This window comes from Rattus rattus, chromosome 11, assembly GCF_011064425.1.
Source record: "Rattus rattus isolate New Zealand chromosome 11, Rrattus_CSIRO_v1, whole genome shotgun sequence".
NCBI lineage: Eukaryota > Metazoa > Chordata > Mammalia > Rodentia > Muridae > Rattus > Rattus rattus.
The window spans coordinates 76,040,067-76,062,657 of record NC_046164.1 but is presented as its reverse complement, the minus strand read 5'-3'; the positions used below and the strand labels follow the sequence as shown (position 1 = coordinate 76,062,657).

General features: G+C 50.6%; 1 protein-coding gene across 1 annotated transcript in view; it reads right to left on the bottom strand.

Moving 5' to 3' along the window:
• Window positions 1-22,591, bottom strand: part of Adcy1 (adenylate cyclase 1) — a 105,844-nt gene that overhangs the window by 16,108 nt on the left and 67,145 nt on the right. Inside the window, exons 6-14 of the mRNA XM_032916983.1 lie at window positions 18,355-18,513; window positions 17,387-17,528; window positions 14,500-14,655; window positions 9,004-9,198; window positions 8,771-8,868; window positions 7,337-7,421; window positions 4,456-4,545; window positions 3,874-4,127; window positions 3,262-3,388 (exon numbers count right to left, since the gene is read on the bottom strand). Coding sequence (XP_032772874.1) covers window positions 3,262-3,388; window positions 3,874-4,127; window positions 4,456-4,545; window positions 7,337-7,421; window positions 8,771-8,868; window positions 9,004-9,198; window positions 14,500-14,655; window positions 17,387-17,528; window positions 18,355-18,513 — 1,306 coding nt within the window. The remainder of the gene's footprint in view (window positions 1-3,261; window positions 3,389-3,873; window positions 4,128-4,455; window positions 4,546-7,336; window positions 7,422-8,770; window positions 8,869-9,003; window positions 9,199-14,499; window positions 14,656-17,386; window positions 17,529-18,354; window positions 18,514-22,591) is intronic.

The following is a 22,591-nucleotide window of genomic DNA, read 5'->3' as shown; positions in this document are numbered from 1 at the left end:
CCTGGTGAGATGGCTCAGTGGGTAGAGACAAAATAACCAGTGGAGAGATAGAAGGAGAGAGTCAACTCCACTAAGTTGTCCTCTGACCTCCGTATGTGTGCTGTGACACGCTCACCACCACCCTCCCCTCACATATACATCACACACATCGCAGTAGTAAGAGGTGGGGCCTACTGTGAGATAATCAGAAGTCATCTGGTCCCGTGTGCCCCAAGCCTGTGCCAACCAGAAACTACGAGCCGCAGCACTTCAGAATCCCAGGAAAAGGACCTTAAGTGGCATGATATAAAGTCCCTGACACTGTCATACTTGTGGCAGAAAGCCTGGTCAAGAGTCCTGTGGACTGAAGAAAGAAACGCAACATGGTCTGACTTAGTTCTACTGATGGGAACTCAGTCTGTGCTGAGACCAATCCATAGGCAGCAGTCCTCAGTTACTGATGGCCGCAGCAAGGTGGGGAGTTCGCCTTAGATCAAGCATTTGCTGGTACACAAACAAGCTGAGTGCTTCAGTACAAATAAACATAAATATGAGAACTGCTTGTCGAAAGAATTCTATCTACCGAGTTCAGTGAAAATGATGCCGGTTGCTGGGCAGAGCAGACCTCTAATCCCAACACTTGGGAGGCAGAGGGAAGTGTCTCTGAGTTCCAGGCCAGCCGAGTCTACAGAGCGAATTCCAGGACGGCCACGGCTACACGGAGAAACCCTGGCTTGAAAAAGAAAATAATGTTGGGACAAAATTATGCCAAGAGTTAAAGATCTTGAAGAGGCAGAGAATGTCACCAAGGGCAAAGCAAAGCTTGTTTATTTATGCAGGGTTGTATGGCCAACGTGGTAACCAAAAATAATTAACCCAGTTAATGTTTGTCCGGACGATGAGGCAATAGTCTGAGGTGATCTCGTGTCTCTATGACCTGACAAAACACCCAGAGGGCAAACAGACAAAGTCCTAAAAGTTCCATGTTTTGCTGGGGTTACGGGAAAGCAAGGTGACGTTTCTTGTATGGGGGAAAAAAATGTGTCAGTGTGTTCCAGTTAGCAACCCTTCCACCATGACACGCTCCCATGAAGACTACGTGTGAGAGAATGCGTTTGTACCCTACACTTCCTGAAAGGCTCCGATGTGCTGAATGGCAGGAGGGGGTGTGGCTGGATGGGAAGTCATGTGAGTTAATAATACTTGAATACTGTATTTAATAACAAATATTGGAATTTAACCACCAAAGACAAGGAAAGGCCATGTCAATCCGTACAAGAAAAAAATATCTACAAAAGGGATGACCACTGCCTCCCCACCCCTCCAGAAGTAATTCATAGCCAGGCCTCAATTCCACTCACGTAGACTGTACAGCCAACCGGATACCCTAGCCAACAGCCTTATAGATCCCCGACCTCATTGTGCCAAGAGCCCTGGCCTTCTAGCCTTACCCTGTGTATATTATTGTCTAAGTAGATACAAGGTCGCTCTGAGACCTGAAACCCAACAGTGTGGTTGATGGCAGGGTCAGTGGACCAGAGCAGGCAGCCAGCTGGGTTACAGTGGACGGACAGTTGAGTAGAACAAAGACCACGATCGATGCCACCACTGCCATAGAGACTGGTGTGACTCGGGCAAAATGCAACTGGCCAGGTCTCCTTTCCAGGAACTGGTGAATGCCGTCACTGGGGCGTCCCCAACCTGGGCGCTACGAACCAATAGGCTCCTTGGTTCCTGCTTCTGGGCGAGGTGGGTCAATGGTTAGTACATCAGGAACTGGCCGCCCAACAGGATTCCGGACCTGCAGCCCAGGGACAGGGCCACCTGCACAACCAAGTCAGGATGTTTCCTCATGGCAGGTCTGGGGTCAGGCTGGACTTATTTTTGAGCAACTCAGGTTGGGGTTCTCGCTGGCCAGAGAATTTGGCCAGTGGCCGGCACTACATGAAGTCGTTGGAATCCCCAACAAGATGATCCGATGCCACACCCAGCCCTTGTCGTTCCTGCTGCCGCTGACCAGTCTCTGTCCTTCCGCTGTAGAGCCTGCTGCTCAGCTCAGCCCCAGGAGAAGAGACAAATCAGCAGGCTTTTCCATTCTACCAAGTACATCAGAGCTGGTCTCGCGGCCAGTCACCTGGCTTCCCTCGAGATTCCTATATACATAGGGAGCCTTTGGATCAGTCATGGGTTCCTCCCAACTGTCCTCTGGCCTTACCTAGCTGGCGTCTGAGCCCCAGCTCTGAGCTGGGATCCTTCAGCCTTGGCTGCACAGTGGAAACCCTGGGTTGAAGACGGTCTAGCTTGGCCACACTCTGCTCACAGAGCCTGACCACATGGCACACAGACTGCAGCCTTAGCCTGGCTTGGTTGCTTACTCTGACCTGACCACTGTCTGCTGCTAGAAGGTCCCTCTCCGGACCCTTTTTCCTCATGTGCATCTCAGTGTTTTCTCATTCCTCACCTCATCCTGGGCGGAGCTGCTCTTACAACGGAGGAAACTCTACTGCTCTAAAGGCAAACGGTTTCTCTGAAGGCGTCCTTATCAGAAGACTAGCTGCTGCTGGAGCTGCGTTCACCGGCTGCCCTCCCTCCTTCTCAGGTAAGGAAGTCTCCTGGGTCAAGTGGCTGCTGGGGAAACCTCTGTAAGTTTTGCGGATGAGAGCTGAGCCCGGGCAAGCTGCTCAAATGCTTAACTACCTCAATTCTCCATGCCTGGGGGAGAATGCTGGCAAACGCACCCCAGCACACGGGAGCCCCACCCCGCCGTGAACACTAGTAAACCTCACAAAGTGGTTTTGTGAACACAGAAATAAGCACTTCTCAGTTGGCGCTTTCCTCACTTGAACATAAAGCTGAGTACAGGCAATGTGGCAGCCTGCCTGGTGCCTGGATTGTCGGGCCTGAGACCAGCTGACACCACTACTCTCTGGTGCCTCCACAATTGCCTGTCCTGTCAGAAATACCCAGAAAACTACCAGGTCTGGGGCGAGCAGAACAAGGTTCAGCATGTTCAGTTTTACAAAGGACCCTCATGGGATCCCAGCCACGTCCAGTCCCCCAGAGGACCTAGGACAGGGAACGCACTGTCTCACAACAGAACTGTTCTATCTGCAATCCCCAGCCACACATTCTGCATCCCTCTGTCCAGCCATCCCATGGGTGCCATTCCTGGGACTTAAGCCTCAGAGAAAGGCTGCTTCAGCGTACCACGTAGCCAGTGAGTGTCTCTGCTAACTTCCCCACCGGCATCCCATGTTCCAAGAGACAGAGGCCTCCACTTACCTGTGCTGCCCAGAGGTAGTCCAACCGTAGCCTGACGTCCACTTGCCTGGCGTGCAGGGCCAGCGTGCATGAGAACAGCAGGATAGCCATGATGGGCTCATAGCTGCGCCCAGAGAGGGCACCGCCCCTGGAGAGGTGGAGGAGAAACCCCATCAGTGAGGGCTTCCAGGCAAAACATAGCCATGGAAACCTAGGTCTGGGCAGAGAGCCATCTTGGGACAGTGAGGCAGCTTGTAGACCTGACCCCAGACCTGACTCTCATCTCAGCCAGAAGGTAGAGGCTTTGCTGGAGTCTGAACTAAAGGAGAGAAACAGAAAAGCTGCTAACCTGACAAAAAAGTTGATATATTTGGTTCTCACTGGCTTGCTAATTGCTGCACATGGCTGTGTGTACACACGTGCGCACGTGCGTGAGTGCGCGAGTCTGTGTCTGTGTCTATATTCGTGTGTCTGTGTGAAAGAGATAGAGAAGAAGGGAGAAAGCACTGTGGCTATAGAGTTAATAACTGAGGAAATGATTATGAACAGCTAATTAATGCAAATTATTATCAGAGGAGGATGATAATTAGCATCGCCCTGTCTAGAGGGTTTTCCGAGGAGTGCCACACTCACCCAACCTTGGTGTATCCACTGAGCTCCAGGACAAGGATGTAGGAAGTCGTCAGCCCAGACAGCAGGATCATCTTTGGCAAGGAGGACACCCGCAGGAATATGGCTAGTGGGAGGGTGCCCACCAGGCAGCAGAGCAGGCCATGGTGTGCAGACTCACAGGGCAGGGCGGGCAGCACAGTGCGCCGGCCACCAGCCGCGAGGACCACTAGGGAGCTGTTGGACTGAGAGCTCCAGGCCCAAGGCAGACAGCTCACCTGGGAAACAAGGGCGTAAAGGTTTACGAGGACCAAGTATGGCCATCCCCAGAATGTCCAAGTGTCCCAGGCTCACTGACCCCCTGGTATTCTGCAGTTGCCACTCTCCTGCCCCAGACTGCCTTTGCTGCTGCACCCTACAAAACCCCAGCTGTCTACAGCGAGGGCTGGGGGTGAGCAAGGGGAAACCAGGTAGTGCTAGCCTGGTCTCCAAGGCTGACAACTTTATCCCGTGTCACGGCTCCCACCCCAGCTCTGTCTCCTAACTCCTGGCTTCTTCAGTCTGTTGCCCCTGCCCCTGTACATGTCAGAAGTCAGTGGTACTCACCACACATCCTTGAGCTACTGAGTAGATTAAGACCACGATGAACACACACAGAGCGGTGCGGATCTGGATGGTCAGGCACCCTGGAAAACACTAAATGGGAAACACCTCACTTTAGGGTCAGGGGTTCAGCTCAGCAGCAGAGTCATTGTCTAGCGTGTAGAAGGCTCTAGGTCGTAACCCCTGTAACACGCGCTGGGGTCGGGAGAACAAGGAGGAAGGATGGGGGAAAGAAGGGAGGCAGGGAGGGAACTAACAAAGATCCCTCCCGTGATTATGAAGTTCTTCTGTGCTCCCAGCAAGATACGCGAATGAGGGAGGATGTCAAGAGCCCCCTGCTGGCCCCTAGAGCAGTGGTTCTCAGCCTGTGGGTCTCTTAAGACCCCTTTGGGGGTCAAAAGACCCTTTCACAGGGGTCGCCTAAGACCATCAGAAAACACAGATATTTACGTTGCCATCCAAAACAGTAGCAAAATTATGGCTATGAAGTAGAAAAGAAAATAACTTTATGGTTGGGGGTCACCACAGCATGAGGGACTGTATTGAAGGGTCTTAGAAAGGTTGAGAACCCACTGGACTAGAGGCTTACTAGACCTTCATCTTCTATGGAAAAGCCTTGTATATGTTTATCTATTTCCCACTGCCAAAAGATAAAACAAAACAGAACAAACAAACAACAAAAACTAAAACACACACACACACACACACACACACACACACACACACACACACACACACACACGTGTTTGAGTAAAGGAGTAACACCCATCTTCCTTCCCAGGCACTGAGGCTTGGTAGGGTAGTGAGTATTTTTACTATACTGCATTCTCTGACTCAGAAATTCCATACATCCCTACCTTCCCTCCCCCCCCCCTCCTCCTCCCTTCCTCCCTCAATCTCTCTCTCTCTTTCTCCCCTCCTTCCCCTCTTCCCCAATCTCTCTCGCTCTCTCTTTCTCCCTCTCCCTTCCCTTTCCCTTTCCCTCTCTCCCTCTGTCTCTCTCCCTTCTTCATGTTCCGGAAGTTTATCATCCCAGACAGGTCTAACATAATTCTTAAGTTGTCGAAATGTCATTTCTAATCTCTTTACTCCAAACACTGAAATACTTAACAGGTGCTTTCCTGGGTAACACAGGAAGTTCTTCATGCTAGCCATCCCAAGAACATGAGTGTAGATTGAAATATACACCCACAGCACCTGGTCAAGGCTGACTCCCCACGCAGGCAGATAATGGATCTTCTGAATGGCATAGAGGGCAGAACCCCCTGTCCTGGATGCATGGCAGGAGTCTGGCAGACATAAAGCCGGAATTGCTACCATTTGTTGGCCACCTCAGGGGAAGCCAGTATTGCACAAACACTAAGGGGCAGTGCAAAATGAACTCGTCGTCTGGCTTGAAGCAGCCCTGCATTCTCCCTCTAACCACTCCCTGCCCTATGCTCAGTACTGGCTCTGTGAATGTGCTCAACGATATAAGTAAAAGGGAAGTCGTCTTCAGGAACCGTGGCCAGTACATCTGGCACCACGGCCACTGTGGGAGAAAGCAGGTCTACACTGTCAGTGCCCAAGTAGATACATCCCGACAGTTGTCTCTCATCCCACCCGTGTAACTGGCCATGTTAGAGTCTCTCCTGGTGGGCCTAACTTCCTGCCGGATGACCTACCTGATATCTCCCAGCAACTATCCCACTATCTGTTCCCATAGCCTCTGCCATAGCCTAGTCAGCCGTGAGAGGAAGCACAGACCCCAACACACGCCCTAGGGGACACCACTCATCCTATGCTGGCTTAGTTCATCAGCCCGGATCTGGTGCCTCCTTCTGGGAGCTGTCAGCCAGCATGAATTCAGACACCAGAGAAGTCCACCCCCTGAAGCTTTGGGAGCTGCTACTTCAAAACCACACATTTAGGAAATATTCCCTGCTGCTTTGGGTGAGGCTGGGTGTGGATAGCAGAGGTCCGCTGACTTTACTGCTAACGTCCAGGAGGTGTTCTGGTCTGAATCCCCACCTAGGGGGACAGCTGTGTTTTCAATAAAAGGCGTGGTCTCAGACAGGCCATCACAATTTGATCGAATGGACTTGCATTTCACAGATCCAGGGGGTGTTTTGACTTGCATATTAGTCTTATGGGCAAGATACTAGGTCACAAGGTGGGTGGTGTGACTCTGATCAGGGGGTTGGGGTCCTCTGATGAGATGCTGGGTGGGGCTCCAGGGTCTCTGCATGCCTCAGCCGTGATCTGGGCTTCTGCCCCCGCCCCATCTTCACACCTTTTGCGTGTGTTGTGCTGCTCGCACACCATCAGGCACACACACACCGGCTCCCATCCACGCGGGCAAAATAACAGGCTTTTAAAACGGCCATCCCTTGGCCACGCTCTCACTGAAATTCTCCGACAAAGGCGATGTTATTTGAGGCAGTGGATTTCAAACTAAACGTCACTCAACCGATAGAAGCCAACGAGCCGTAAATGGGGTCCCAGTGTAGAGTATCTTTCAAATGAAGAAAAGGGGGCAGAGGACTCGGTAATAATGGTGGAGTTAAATGAGCGAAGCTAGGCTAAACCCTCTCAAGAAGGTTGCAGTTTTTCACAGTTCTACCAAGGTAGAGCTGAGGACTGACATCACTAGGCGGGGTGTGCTAGAGATGGGGCACTGCAAAACAGGCTGAGCCTATGAGAAGGCTGCTCCCAAAACATTGCACAACGCCCAGTACACGGAGCTCACCAGCACCTGCCACATGGGCAGATGGCTTCTCCTTGCCACCGAGAATGAAGGGTGGAACCGCTTTGCCATGAGACTACAACACAGAGAACACTCCGGTCCACGGTCTCCCTCACAGGCCCACATACCTGGACACCTGTAGAAGACACACAAACATACCTGGACCCGCGTGATGTGCAGGTACAGGGTACAGGCCACCAAGAAGCAGATAGAAAACACCAGCAGCAGCAGGACAGCCACGCTCCTGGAGACAGAGAGCACACAGGTCACTGCAGGGTGGGGGTCAGGTAAGATGTACCAGATGGGTACCTCAGAACTGGGCCTCTCCTCCTGGCCCCCATACCTAGAACCTCAGGAGGAAGCATCCAATATCCATTTGCCACGAGTCCCTAGGTAATTACTTCACCTGGTTCTTTCCTCCTGAAGTCACATGACGCCCCTGGGTGAGGTACCCAAGACCATCACCATTCTTACTGCCTCACCCCAAAGTTTAGCCTTGACTGCAGGTGAGACCTTCCCTTCTAATAGAGGAAGTGCCCAACTTCACAGGGCTGTACTATTGATACCTGTCTAGGAAAGGTGTTTCTAGAAAACACCTAACCTATAGGAAAAAAAAAAACCTAGTAGACTGCCAAGTTTACAATTGTCTGTGTAGCCCACAGACAGGCTTCCTGTCCTTAGCAGGTAGAGAGAACTTCTGTGTGCCTTCTGGACACTTGAAGGAGACATTATGCCCTCAGGGTTGGTCACAGTAGGAAACAAGTGCTGGGACATTGGAGACATCCCATGTCTTCCTGGCCCCAAACAAACTCTGCAAACTTACACCAACTTATATGATTAAATTTCATTTAAATCGCTACATTTCCTTCCTTTCAGAGTCAATTTTTTTCTCATGTGGATGCTTTTAAAAGTGATGTGCACCCAGAAAGAAGAAAGGTCCTATGCTTTCTTATGAAGTTCCTCTGAGGACAATGGTGTATGACATGTAATGGAGAAGCCAGAAACCACACAAAGTCTTAGAGTTCAGCAAATTCAAAACTAAAAAACAGTGATCATGTTATATGCCAACAGGCTTGTCAAGTTTCTAACTGGAGTGCATGAAGAAGAAGGGCGGGTGGCCAGTGCTGTCCTCAAATGCTAGGCACAACAGGAGGGTAATTGGGAAATGGATCCTGAGCGTATAAGGACACCCAAGTCCAACCCCAGTGTTTGGTTCCAAAGTGAAATGGGTTTGAACCCTTGGTCCTCAAACAGTGGCGTTCTTTGGGTAGGCTGTCAAACCTCTAGGATACGGAGCCGCACGGGAGGAAGTGAGTCATGGAGAATGACCCCACTTCTAGATCCATTTTGATGTGGGTGAACAGCCCCAGGCTCCCATCACCAGAGCTAAAAGTCTCTCCTGTCGCCACGCGTCTCCTGCCACGATGAACTGTACCTTCAAATTGTGAGCCCAAATCAACTCTTCGTTCCTTCAACTGTTTCTTGTCAGCTATGCAGTCACAAGAACAAGAAAACCAACCAGTACCCCTAGAGACCTGGGGTTCTCAGTCACCTTCTCACGTCACTGATTAGCACAGGGGCAGCAGCACTTACTGTGGGATTACCAGAAGGTAGATAAGCCCAAATAAGGTAGCCAGGATGAGGGCGAGGACAACGGCGCTGGTGAAGTACTCATCTTGAAGCTGGTGGTACTGTGAAGGAAGGGAGAGTGGGTTAAGAGAGCGCGGGATGGGGACAGAGAGAAAGAGAGAGAACCAAACATTAATCTGCCCATCCGAAGACCAACGGAGCCTCGGGGACAAGGACGAAGTCCCCAAGTCACTTACTTTTTGTTCCCGTTCAACATGCTTGTACTTGAGGGTAAAGAAGTTCAGGTCGGCCATCTCCAGCTCTGTCTGGCGGGCTTCAAGAAGGCGGCTGATATACCTGTTGACACGCGTACCCGGAGTGGTGTAGACCACGTTGGTAGAGAATGACGAACGGTTTCTGAGCTTCTCCGAGGCCGTTCTCAATGCCCTTCGCTGCAGCCACCGCGGAAACAGAGAAGAGAGTATCAAATGTGTCTTCAGCTTTTGAACAAAAGCGCTCATGTGCACCGCCATCCGCCATCCTGATCTGCTATTCAGAACCCTGAGACGATGTCATAGCCCTGCCCCCTGCTGGCCGGAGATGGCACAGGGGGTGTCGTACCACCCAGTACTCAGGTCCCCAGGTCTGTACTGCAGATTACAGAATGTCTGTTTGATATTAGTGTGGAAAGGGCTTCAGAGGGATACAGGAATGAATGTGGCCAGGAGGAGCAGCCACCCTCACCTTCTAGCCACATGTGCGGGAAGGGATATTGGGACAAGCCCACCTATGCAAGAAGTTTTCTGCAAGGGCAGGTGGTCTCTGCCATTGATGGAGGAATGGAAGGAAGTGACAGGTAGCCAGGGCGGAAAGGAACAGAGTGTGAACACCTCTTCCATGTGTCCCGCCGCAGGTGTAAGAATGTTCCAGCTTGTGGAAAGGAAAAACAGAGTCTGGTCTGAAGACACCTGTGTGGTCTCACCCTGAGGGACTCAGCAGGAACTCTGATGCTTCAATACCTCGGCAGAAGACAGACTACCAAGGTAACCCAGTGCAGCAGCAGAGAGGACGCAGCGAACAAACTTCCCCTCCATGCTCCAACCAAATAGGGAAACACAGACGATGGACGCACACAAACACAGCGCTATGAGGGTGGAAAGGGAGAGCAGGCTTTCAGAACACTGGGCCTCAAAGAGAACCATGTGTGACAAGGGGCCCTGTGGGGTCCCTTTTGTCATATCTATCTCAGGCCAGGACCTAGAGGAGACCACGGCCAGGAATGTCAGTGGGTGCAGGCCATAAAAGAAACTGTCCATGAGAAGAGCCACGGACTCTGGCCAAACGACCAAGAATGGGAGAGCAGGAAAGGGCAAATGGCCACACAACTGCAGGCAAAGCCCACGTGAAAGTCTGCAAGTTCCGAATTACATCAAACAGCCTGCTTTCTGAACTTGCATCACAAAATGGCACTCTGTCGCATTGTATTAGGTCCAAGGACACTAGGTACCCAGGGATACCGGAGGCGGAAACCCCTTGGCGGATCACCTTGATCCACAATCAGAAGTATTTCCTAAAATACGACATCTAGTTCTTGCTCAAAGAAAATAACAGCGTAAACATTAACCTACAGAGATCACTTCCTAGCCTTGTGCTCATAGCTCAAAGCCTCAAGATGGATGGTAAAATCCTATATATCTTAAAAGAGTTAGAATGAGGAAGAATGACCTTGCTTAATGCTATCGTCTAGCTTAATTATTAAATGGGAAAGAGACACGGCGGCACTGTTTAAAGTACAAATTATCAATGACCAAGAAAGCCCAAGGTAACTTGAAAAGTCACTGCAGTCAGTAGTGAGACCAGCCATTATCTTCGGCAAACAAACTCGAATATGATAGCCATCTGTCGCCATTTCTAAACAAAAAAAGCTCGGGAGACAGCCCAGATAACGTTCAATCAGGACTGGTAACAAGGAAGAAAACACACACTATCCAGCACTTGGCAACACTCCAAGCTTGCTAAGTCAGACCCTGCAGTGGCAGAAGGCAGGCTTTATACACACCATGGACAGAGGAAGACGTTTGAGGGAGCCCATGTTGGCAGCAGCACTCCAAGATCAAAGCATTTACCATTTATTAGCCCAGGAGTCTCATCACAACCCCCGGCTACCCGCATGCTGTTCAGTAAGATGACCATGAAAACAGATGTGCCCAGCGTCCACAAGCATGATGGTCCCTAGAAAGGAAGTCCCTGTTTGCCGATAAGCTGCTTGGGAAGTCAGGCCTGAGCCTAGGCCTGAAGGCCATTCAGTCAGGAAGAAAAGGCTTGGATCTGTGTGGGCCGCCAAAGGCCCAAGGGCGTTCCAGGGCAGAAAAGGCTCAGTGCATGGTTACCACCGGCTTTGCACATGAGCTGATTTCCAGAAGGAAACAGAAGAGGAGAAGCAAGTCCGAAGGCTTGATTTCTCTATCATACACACGAGTGGCTTAAATCGATAAGCTTAGATTTAAAGCTATACAAAACAGAGGGGGGGGAGGAAATTTCTGGGTGTAGAACAGGGGAACAAATATGTCTCAAATATCAGAAAGCAGCCATAAAGAAGGCCCCACGCCAACCATGCCCCTCAGCAGGTACCACTGGAGATGACGTCATAATCTCTGACCAGTGGCCCATCCACGTGAGCAGAGCCAAGACACGCCAGACACTCTTTGCAGAACGCCCAGGAATTAAAACGTACTTTCATGAACAAAAGTGCCATGGCCCGCTTTGGTTCATAAAAACAGAAAAGGCCCAGATATCAATGCCATATAAGACATCTCTCCTTAGGTTAGAAGTCTATGCAAAGTCCGAAAACTCAAACTGAGGGAGAGCCAATGACACAGGGGCACCTGTATGATACACAGAGGCAAGAGGAGGACAAACGGCCAGACAAACTGCTTCTACAACACATTGGAGTTCCTTGAAGCAACTCCAGTCCCCACACATAGGACACTGAAGGGTTTCTGGTGCGCTTTTTTTTTTTTTTTTTTTTTTTTTTTTTTGTATTTTGCAACAAATATCTTCTTGGGAAAGAAAGTATCCAAAAGCCAAATAGACATACTGTAAATGTGTTTGGGGGCATCCAGGAGGTACTAACAACAGCGGCTACCAGGGTTGCAGCAGAAACTGTTAAGCTGGTGGAAGAGGCACTACACAGGGGGCTCATTATTAAAATTATCTATAAGTTTATTCATTAAAAGGACATTATTCAGTGACAGGATTCACTGAAGACCTTGCAGAAGGCGCAGGGATCATGCAAACAGGCTCTTGGATTTAACACTGTGGCAGTCACTGGGGCTATACAGTCAAGGAGAAAGGAGGTGTCTGGACAGAAAGCTATTCCGGATAGACGTCAGGAGTCAGAGGCATTCCTAGTAAGTGAGCAGGATTCCTGCTAAGACTGCACACATCTCTACGACAGGGTATGAGATGAGGAACCTGGCAGACTCTGAAGCCGATGAGACGCTAACAATGAACACCGGATATCCTGACAACACCGTGTGTGTGTGTGTGTGTGTGTGTGTGTGTGTGTGTGTGTGTGTGTGTGTGTGTTGGGGGGGTGTCTGTGCATGTCTGTGTGAATGTCCGCCGTCTGTATGACTAGGACTAAAATTCCTATCTGTGACAGAAGCCAAGCTCTTAATAATGCAGCCTCCAGCTGCCTGGCACACAGAGAGACTAATTCTTCCTGACCCGATCCACCATGAACAAAGTCCTCAGAATATTCTCAGATAAAGTTCTAGCAAAGAGGAACTCCCATACAGCGATCCTGTGGCAAGGAACCACCATAAACAAGAGGCAACAGAACCTTGCTTTGTCCTGAAAGAAACCTCTAACGATACCAGGAAGATTCTTTAAGTGATATAAAATCGGTGATGTCAGAGGAAGCAGTGGTGGGAAAGGCAGCAGGGTTGAGCCAACCGACACCAGGTAAAGCCAGTGTAACCTCAGAGGGGTGGACAGAGCAAGCCATGGGGAGCCAGGCAACTTCAGTCTCACATACTAGTGGGTTCAGTGGCTGTGGTCAAGAGCATCCACAAGGGGGCATCAGAGCCCTAAAGTGCACCCCATGCTCTTTGGTATGGAAAATAAGGTGGGGCCTTCCCCAAAAGGGAAATCCAGGTCTCTGGCCATGTGTGGTTGAAGTGAAGTCCTAGACACCAGCACTGCCACATGCCTAGAAGATCTGAAGACCCACAAGTGACTGCCTGACTCATCTGAGACGGAAAACCCTGATGTCCACCAGAAAGCCCACAGTGGAGCCTTGGCCTGGCTTAGCCCTGGCGGCTGGCTTTGCCATCCCTCAGCATCAGGAACATCACAGAAAAGGCTCTGGGCGTCTGTGGGATTACAGATGATGACAGATAAGCAAAGGAGGAAAGCAAAAGCAAGCTGCTCGGAGAAAACAGATGTTTCGCTAAAGCCATGTAAAGCAAGAGTAAGGACAGGAACGCAGCTCCCATGACCCAAGTCAAAGCCAGGGGGAATGGTAGCCAGGCAGAGAGAGACAGCTGGTTCTTTGAGTCAGTTGATTGGTTAGACCGTCAGTCTAAGTGAGCTCTGGGTTCCATTGGAAGACCCTGCCTCAAAGAATAACGTGAAGAATAGTTAAGGAAGATACCCAACATCGACCTTCAGCCTCTGTGTGCACATGACATGTCCACATGGGCACTTCTCCCAACACATGCATACACGCGTGCTCGCGAGTGCACACACGCGCACACACACACACACACACACACACACACTCACACACACAAAATAAAATAAAAATCTTGGGCCAGCGAGGTGGCACACACACACACACACACACACACACACACACACACACACACACACACACACAAAATAAAAAATAAAATCTTGGGCCAGCGAGATGGCACACACACACACACACACACACACACACACACACACACACACACATGCACACGCACATGCACACACACACTCAAAATAAAATAAAAATCTTGGGCCAGTGAGATGGGTCAGCAGGGTAAGGCATCTGGCACCAGGTTTGATGACGGAGTTGGGGTCCTGGAACCCACAGAGTAGAAAGAGAAAAACCAACTCGTGCAAGCTGTCTTCCGACTTCCACAAGCATCCCACGGAAAGCAGGCAAGCACATGCATGCTTACCCACGAATATAAAGCTAAAAATATTTCAGTGGGCAGACAAAACTGGGGCTATCGTGCTAGTCTGACATACTTATGAATCCCTGGGTTCAAGCCCCTGCGTGGAATAAACCAGATGTGATGGTGCACATCTATAATCCCCACGTTTGGGAGGTAGGGTAGGAGAACCAGAAGTTCAAGGTCCATCCTCGGCTACGTAGTGAGTTTCCAGGCCAGCCTGTGGTTTCTGACACGGGAATACAACTTCATAAGGGAATTATTCACAAAGACACAGACTTCCTGGGATTTTTAAGAATTTTGAAATGTTCCATAGAAACGTTGGACGGTAAAGCTGAAAAACCTTTCCAGAAAATAGAAAGAAAGAGGTGGTGATATGGGAGGAGATCTTGAGCCAGCTCGAGAACTTCAACATCCACATAACGGGCCCTCCAGGAAAAATAAAAGAAGAAAGCAGGGAATGTGAGCTTGGAGCTGGATAAACACGAAGTACAAAGCACTATACGGATGTGTGCAGTAGCAGCAGCGACAGCAGCGGCAGCAGCAAGGAGTGTTATAGCTCGACCGCGCCTCAGGCTTTCCTACCTTGTCGTCATCCTCACAGGTCATCACGTTGGAGAAGGGGATCTCAGCCTTGAACATTTTCCGGCAATGCATGAGCTGCACCAGCAGGTAGCAGACGGTCTTGAACTTCATCCTCTTGGCTGGTTTGATATCCGAGAGAATCAAACCTGGAAATATCTATCCAAACACAAGCATAGGGGAAGACACTGTCAGTGAGGCAGATCTTGACCCTCGGGCTAGAAATACAGCCTTCATGGTGACAGGAACTCCAGGATACTAAAATTAGGTTGCTCGGTACCTCCTGCATGCCAGGAACCCGGGAATGGACTGGGTACTCGGCCATGAAGACTCCAAACCAGTGAAATCCACTGGGGCTTGGAGTAAATGTCACCGCAAAGCTCCCTTGTCCCAGCATGCTTTGTTCTACACACAACAGAAGCCAGAAGACTAGGTAGGTGACAGGGGCGAGCCTCTGCCTAACAGACTGCCATGGGCTCTCATCTGTACCACAGAGAACAGTCCGCTCACCCCATGGCTTTCTCAAGACCAAATGAGCAAATATAGAAAGGAAAGGCCCAGGGATCAGGCTCTCTTGTGCTTGCTGGGTATCCATCATCCGACAGTGAGCCCAAGGCTGCCTCTTCCACAGGAGCTCTGAGCCCAGGTCTTCTCCAGGATACAGGTCAAGTGTCCACAGCCTCACTTTCAGCTGCCCCTGCCTCAACAACCCAACCACTTCTTACAGTCCAATCCACCGGCCTCTACAGGTACAGCCATAATTTCACCACAGAAGCACCCCCCTTCTTTGACATTCTCTCTCTTACCTCTCACCACCTGGCAACTCCAAGTCCAACAGAGATATGTTCTTTTGACCTCTTCCCTCTCTGTGTCTGTCTCTCACTCTCTCTCTCTCTCTCTCTCTCTCTCTCTCTCTCTCTCTCTCTCTCTCTCTCTCTCTCTCTCTCTTCCACAAGTGTGACATAAAACAACAAACAGGATCCCAGAGCTGTGGCTGTGTGGCCCAGCTTGGGGGCAGCAACCACTTGAGGTACCTAGGCTCGCTCTTTCTTTCTTTCTTTCTTTCTTTCTTTCTTTCTTTCTTTCTTTCTTTCTTTCTCTCTTTCTTTCTTTCTCAGCACTCAAGGCCTCCCAACTATCTTCTGGGTTTTTTCTAAGTTCACTTCAAAGTCCCCCATCCATACCAGGGACTTTCTCCTGGGTGACTCCAGGTATCTTCAGGATCCAAGCTCCCATCGGAATTCTTCTATGCCCAGCCCCCTCCCAAAGGAGCTAGCCTGCCACAGCCAGCCCTGACCCTGAAGGCCCCATGTCCTCACTGCTCCTCTGTGCCAGTCAGGGGAAGGTGAGTGCTGTCCTCCGAGAGTGATGGTCTCTTAGGCTGACCATTGCATGCCCAAGTCTCGGGAAGATGCTGCCCCAGAAGATGCAGCTGGACAGACGTGATTGCTAGACATTCCGGCAGGGCCACTTTGAGCCTGGGGGCTCCTCCTCATATGCCAGTGCCATGGCCCAATGAAGTGCTAGTTCCCCAAACTCTATACCCCACATCTGTTTAAGGCAAACAAGGGGCCCCAGAGAAGCTGATATTTAGAGCAGGACGTAGGATGGAGGACTGTGTCTTGAACAGGTAGGGAAGAAAAAGGAGGAGAAAGGGAAGGAATTGAGGGGAGGAAATAAGGGTGGATTTGATCCAAATCCGTTACATACATGTATGAATATTAAATTGTTTCTTTTTTCTTTTTTTTGGAGCTGGGGACCGAACCCAGGGCCTTGCGCTTGCTAGGCAAGAGCTCTACCACTGAGCTAAATCCCCAACCCATGAATATCAAATATTAAAAAGCTACATCCAACTAAACAAGAAGGTGATAAGTGGTCTAGGACAAGGAATTAGACCTCAGCCTCCATCACTAGGAATACACACGTATACACTCATACATTTATGCACACTAATACACATCAACTAAACATCTACATGTAACACACACACACACACACACACACACACACACGGCCTACTTTCATATTGAGCCTACACCCCACCCTCAACTGAGCCTGCACCCTCAGCAGGGCCTGGACCCACGTGAACCAGCACCCTGACCTGGGCACACGCCCTCACATGATCCTACACTCTCAACTAAACCCACATCCTATGAACAAGCACACTCACCTAGTGCATCACCCACACAGAGCCGGCATCTGATTCCATGGTTTAGGTGGGTTAGAGAACCATCACCCACCTAAATGGTCATGTGAGCCCACACCATCGCCTGGTTGGTTTTGAACCTTCACCGCACTGACCTCGCCTAAGCTCGGATCCCCACCCCGACTTGGACCTTCACCTGAGCCAGACCCCTCACCAAACCATCCATTCTCACAGAGCACTGTCACCTGCACAAGCACTGTCACCTGGACCACTTCACTCACCTGAGCCCACCCCTCATGTGTCAGTACCCCTCGTATCACAGTCCATATCATCCCATCAGCCTGAACTTGAGCCCTGAAACCTCTTTTACCCTCAATCCTAACCACTCCATCCTTCTCCTGGGAGGACTTGAGGCATCCACACCAGGATGGCCAGAGCTCCTGTTGCACTATGAAGAACTATCTTACAGGAAGCTCATGGCCAGTAGGGAAAAGCAGCAAAGGACCACAGAAAGGACGAAGGGCCCAAAGTGGCCCAGTCAGCCCCAGATTTCTGACTCTAGACTCTACGGGCTCTCCTCTCGGACATGTCGCCTACTATCTACACAAGGCAAGCCCTGCACATGGTATCTGTGCCCACATCCAGAGGAGCAGCAGTGGGGACAGGAAGCGAGAACAACTGTTTCTTGACAACTGTGTTGGACAGAGCTGCCTAGTGAGTGAATGAGGGGGACCGGCCACTCACCTTCCTCCGATGGGATGGCACAATAAAGAAGGTCTCGATGTTGTGAGTTCTCAGAAAGGTGTTCCTCTCATGGCCGTGGCCCGGTTCCACCTCGTAGTCCCCGTTCAAGCACGCGAGGGTCGTCTTTGTGATGTGGACCTTCCTACAAGAGAAGGGAAGAGTAGGGGCTGACAGGTGTGGCTGCACAGGCCGGGGTCACACTGGGGTCACGGCAGAGGTTACTCTGCTCAGGACAAGATGCTCCAACTCGAAGGTAACCGGGAAGAAAGGACAGGAAGACCCAGGCAAGCCAAGTGACGGGGCACACACCCAAGAATGGGGTCAGAGAAGGCTGTGAAGGATGAGGGATTGGAAAGAGACCGAAAAGATAGAAACAGCCAGAGGATTGAAATAGAGTCAATGAGAACAAAACAGAGTTTAAAGGGGGAGCGGGGGACTTCACAGCCAGCCCGATGAGAAGCTGAAGGTCATGGTTGCTGGTGAGCAGAGGGCAGAGGGCAGAGGGCAGAGGGCAGAGGGCAGAGGGCAGAGGGCAAGGAAGGACGGTAGAAAATGACATGGGAACCTCAACCCACATCTGCTTCTCTGACCCACTGCATTTCAAGCCACCTCTTCCCTGCACTTATTCTGGATCCCCTGTAGAGAATGTTCACGTTCAAACCCTGTAGCTGACTGAGAGATGGGGCAAGTGGGCAGGACATGACTGAGTCACTAAAGGAAGCGCTAAAGTCAGAGTTTCCCATGTACAGGTTTGAGAAAATAAAACACGGAAGTAATAATAATGCATGGGCATAGCCCATGTATCAGGACAAAGTCCCCATGCACACCTCGTCTGACCCACACTGGCTTTCTGCAGATGTGCGCCGGGTCCTGGAGGGTCAAAGCGGAACCTACCCAAGGACCCTCAGGATCCAGGCCTGAAATGAGGACTCTAGTAAAGGCACTCTTCCACCCAGCGTCCAACTTACCCTGGTAAGCCAGCAGCCTCCATGACATTGGCCAGGGTGACGTCGTTGGACCATACATCGTACTGCCACTTGCGTAGGCCCAGGACACCACAGAGGACCCTGCCGGTGTGTAGGCCCACACGCATGTTCAGGTCTACTTCAGTAGCCTCAGCCACGGATCTGTAACACAAGTACAGGGCATGGGGCTGAAGGTTGCCTGGCAGCTCCCTCAATGGGCTGCTGTGGGCTGCACCGTGAGGCCATGAGTGTAGGGGAACTGGCTGTATGGAGTTGTAATGTGACGGGTACGTGGAGGTCTGGTCAGGGACAGCAGCACATCTCTGCCTGCCTGTGAGCTAAAACGTCAGCCACATCGATGTTCAGTGAGCTCTGTGAGCCCCCGACATCTCCTTCTTGCCCCTCCTCACCAGGGAAATCCCCAAAGAGAACTGAGTCTAGGACCTCCATGTAGGTCTTCTCTCTGAGGAAACAATTCTGGGGAAGTAGGAGAGGCAGAGCAAGCGCAGAGGGAATTAAGGACTGGGGAACCCAGCCAATCTGACCAACTGGGGATCCACCACTGGCGTGTGAGCCCAGCTCTGCTGGCTTCAGCTCTGACGATCTCTAGAGCTTCTTCAGAGCTGTCTCTGAGCGCCTCAATGCAGGACGTGTAAACTGCCTCCTGCAGGCTTCTTTTATTTCACTAATAGAGAACACCAAGGAATGTTCCATGAAGGACCCTGGGAAGTACAGCCAAGCCCTTGTCACTGAGGGTGCGTGATATCATATGACAAACAGTAAGGTCCTCAGTGGGCCTCAGCCTGCTCTACCCTCTGCCCTTTTGCTATCCCCAAGGAGGGCTCTGGCAGCCACATTTTCAATAATAAAATAGCACATATGTATTGGCCACGCCCTCCCTCTGGCTTACCTTCACCCTGACTTTGGTTTACAAACTGCTTACCCTATTCCCACCAGGAACATGTGCACAGCACAGCTCCATACCCTCTAGGCTGCCCCGGACCCCACCACGTGCTCCTCTGAACTCTCTTCCAACAGGACAGCTGCCCCTGCCCCTGTGTTTGGCTAGGCAAGATGCCAGAGCCAGATGCAGCCCAAGGGCAGGGACCTGAATTGCTAACACCTGATCAGTTTCAATGATCCCCCTAGCCCCAAGAAGTGCATGTGGAGGACTGGGCTTGCTAAGGCTAGACCCATTTTGTTCTACACCTAAGTGGAACTTTTAAACTTTTAACTTTATTCTCAGCTGTCTGCCAATCTCTGGTAAGAGACCCTGAAACGAAACCCTAAAAATAGAATTTGAATTTCAAAACCCACGTGAGCAACGCTCGCAAAGACACCTGCCCTTGGTGTTCTGGAGTGCGTTCACCACTTCCGTTTCTGCAGCCACAAAAGACAAGGCAGCCTGGGGACTGCTGGGGCATGCATCTGCCCCGTCCGCAAATGCCCACGAGCTCCCTTGAGCCTTCCAAGCCAGCGGTTTTGGATCCCCAAGAGCTGGGATCTGCCAAGGCCCACATGTCTGGCACCCAGCAACTTCTGCCAACGCTCAGTCTTTCCTGGCAGCTCCTGCCTCTGGTACGTCAAGGCTGGCACCGTGGAATCCACAGCACCCCAGAGAGTGTCTTCTAAAGAAACAGCACACCCAGCTGTTCAGCCGAGGCTCTGCTTGGCTGCCTTTTACACAGGCGTGCTCTGTCCAAAGCCAACAGAACCTTTCACTTCGTTTCCAGGACACCAGGATTGGCATACTGCTTGCTTCATTCATCCTACATGTCTTTCCCATGATGCTCTCAGAGAGGTTTATTTATCACAAGTATTGTCTATGAAGGAAACACAATGCAGCCCTGGCCCTGACCTTTGGTGCTGGATCCCAATAGGATGAAGCCAACCCTCCCTCCCTCCTCCCTCCCTCTCTCCCTCCCTCCCTCCCTCCCTCCCTCCTGGTTCAAACAGATCCTGGCTGACATAAAACCCAGAACAAAGATGAAAGGCCGAATCTCTGTTCTGTTCAGCAACAACCTATTGAGTCCACGCCTCTTGGCCATTCTTCCAACCACTACGGATACAGCTGTGCACACAACAGAAAAAATAATAAAATAAAATAAAATAAAAGGGAGGCCCAGACACTCTAAAGAGTGATTTGCTGTCGGCTAGGCAGGATTTTTCCAGAAGCAATGACAACGCACTTGCCTGAGGCAGCCCCCAGTCTCCACCCTAGCATGATAGAAGAACACAGCAAACCCTTTCGACGCAACGCTGTCCAAACATGCGCCCTGGACACGTGGGCTCTAAACTGCCGCTCCAGGGCCTTGGCTTCACCATCTATAGAAATGCAATATAATAGACAATCTGGGCATGCCCAGGTCCCCTAAACATTACAACAGATTCTTTGTGGAGAGTGGAAGTTTGGGGAGACACATAGCATCCTCCACCCCCAGAGAAAAGTGCTTCTTAAAAATATCCACAAGACTGACTTTAAAACCCAGAGTCGAGTCATTAGACACAGTGATCCTCTAGGTCAGTCTACACTGAGAAACTGTGACTCACATACACCCATCTTAAGGAAGAGATACCTGGGTATCAGAACTTCAGCCTGGAGCCCACCAGCATCCACTATTGACTTACCGATGGCCCTGGGCTGTTCTCACCAGCTCAGAGGTGGCCATTTGGGAAAACCTGTGCGTTTCCTAGTAACTTACTTCATCAGAGCAGTTGAAAGAGAAACTCAAGAGCAAGACCCTAGCTAGATAAAATCGATTTAGAAAAAGTACTTTGTGCACTTGCAGGGCCTGGGGAAGGAGAATGTGACCATTGTTCCCATCACATGTGTGCCTGCAGGGGCTTCCCTGTGATGTAGACAGACTTGGACAGGACCTTGGGCAGCACAGCAGAGGGAATCCTGGGGAAATCCGGCAGTGGAAAGCCTCCCTCTTTGGGGATGGCTCCTTCTGTCTGGGGGCTGGTGAATCATCCCCTGCAGAGGCTGCTGGAATCCTCCCACTCAGCTACTGCATCTGAGAAACACCCAGTCCTTCCTCACAACCACCGGGATTCCATTCACAGGCAAAGGATGGAGCATTCGAGGAAAATGAAGCTCACCCCAGGCTGGGAACCAGGAACCTGCTGGCCTCTGTGTATCCTCTGCAATCAGAGGTCCTGGGATCACTCAGAAAAATGGATAGGGAGGAGTACAAGCAGAAAGGGGGGAAGGCATAGATGATACGAGGGTGGGAAAAGGCCCCAACTACTTCACCAACAGGAGAAAAGTCCCAGTGATCTCTGCCCTCATGGGCATCTGGGAGCAGAGCTCAGGAGGGGTTACTCTGAGGCCTGAGAGGCATAGAAGTCCTTGAGAGGCCCATCAATATCAGGCCAGGGGTTGCCTCACCATTAGGATACAGGAGGAGTCTGCCCTACCAACCCTGGCATAACCATTGAAGAGATGACCCTAAAACCCTTTCTTCTGGGGTACGGCATCGCAAGGATGTATACTTGGGGAACACAGAGGCTCAACAATTTAGCTTAGCAGGTCTCCCTGTCCCACTCTGGGTCCATTCCAGAGCTGCCTATGATTACAGGCCTGGGACAGACAATGCCCTTGACCTCTGAACCAATCAATGAAAAGAAAACAGATTCACTAATGATAAAATATGACAGATGATCTGATGTAAAATATAATTAGTTGGTATAGGATGTGATACAAGACACAGATAAGGGGTGGTGACCATGTGACAGGGCAGGACATGGCAGATGATCTGTTGTGTGCTGCCACATGTATATTTTTATTTTTTAAATATTGCTTTTATTTTTATTATATGTGTATGTGTATATATGTATATATGGATATAAAATATATATTATATATATATGTATGTTTGCTATGTCTGTAGCTCACAGCATGCAGTGCCTGTGAAGGCCAGAAGACAGGTGTCAGAGCCCCTGGAACTAGAGTTTTCAACCATTGTGAACCACCATGTGGGTGCTAGGAATCAAACACAGGTCCTCTGGGAAAGCAGCCAGTGCTCTTAACCACTAAGCCATCTGTCAGGCAACATAGCAGAGATCTGACGTGACATGTGGCACACGACATAACATCCTTCCAAGGAACAAAAGATAGCCATTGCCGGGTCTTGTCCCCGCACCCCCTTCCTGATCTTTCTCAGCAGAACACTCTGCATCTCGGGATTCAGGGTGGGCACCAGGAACTTTTTCACCCTCAGGGACAGGGTGGAGCTCA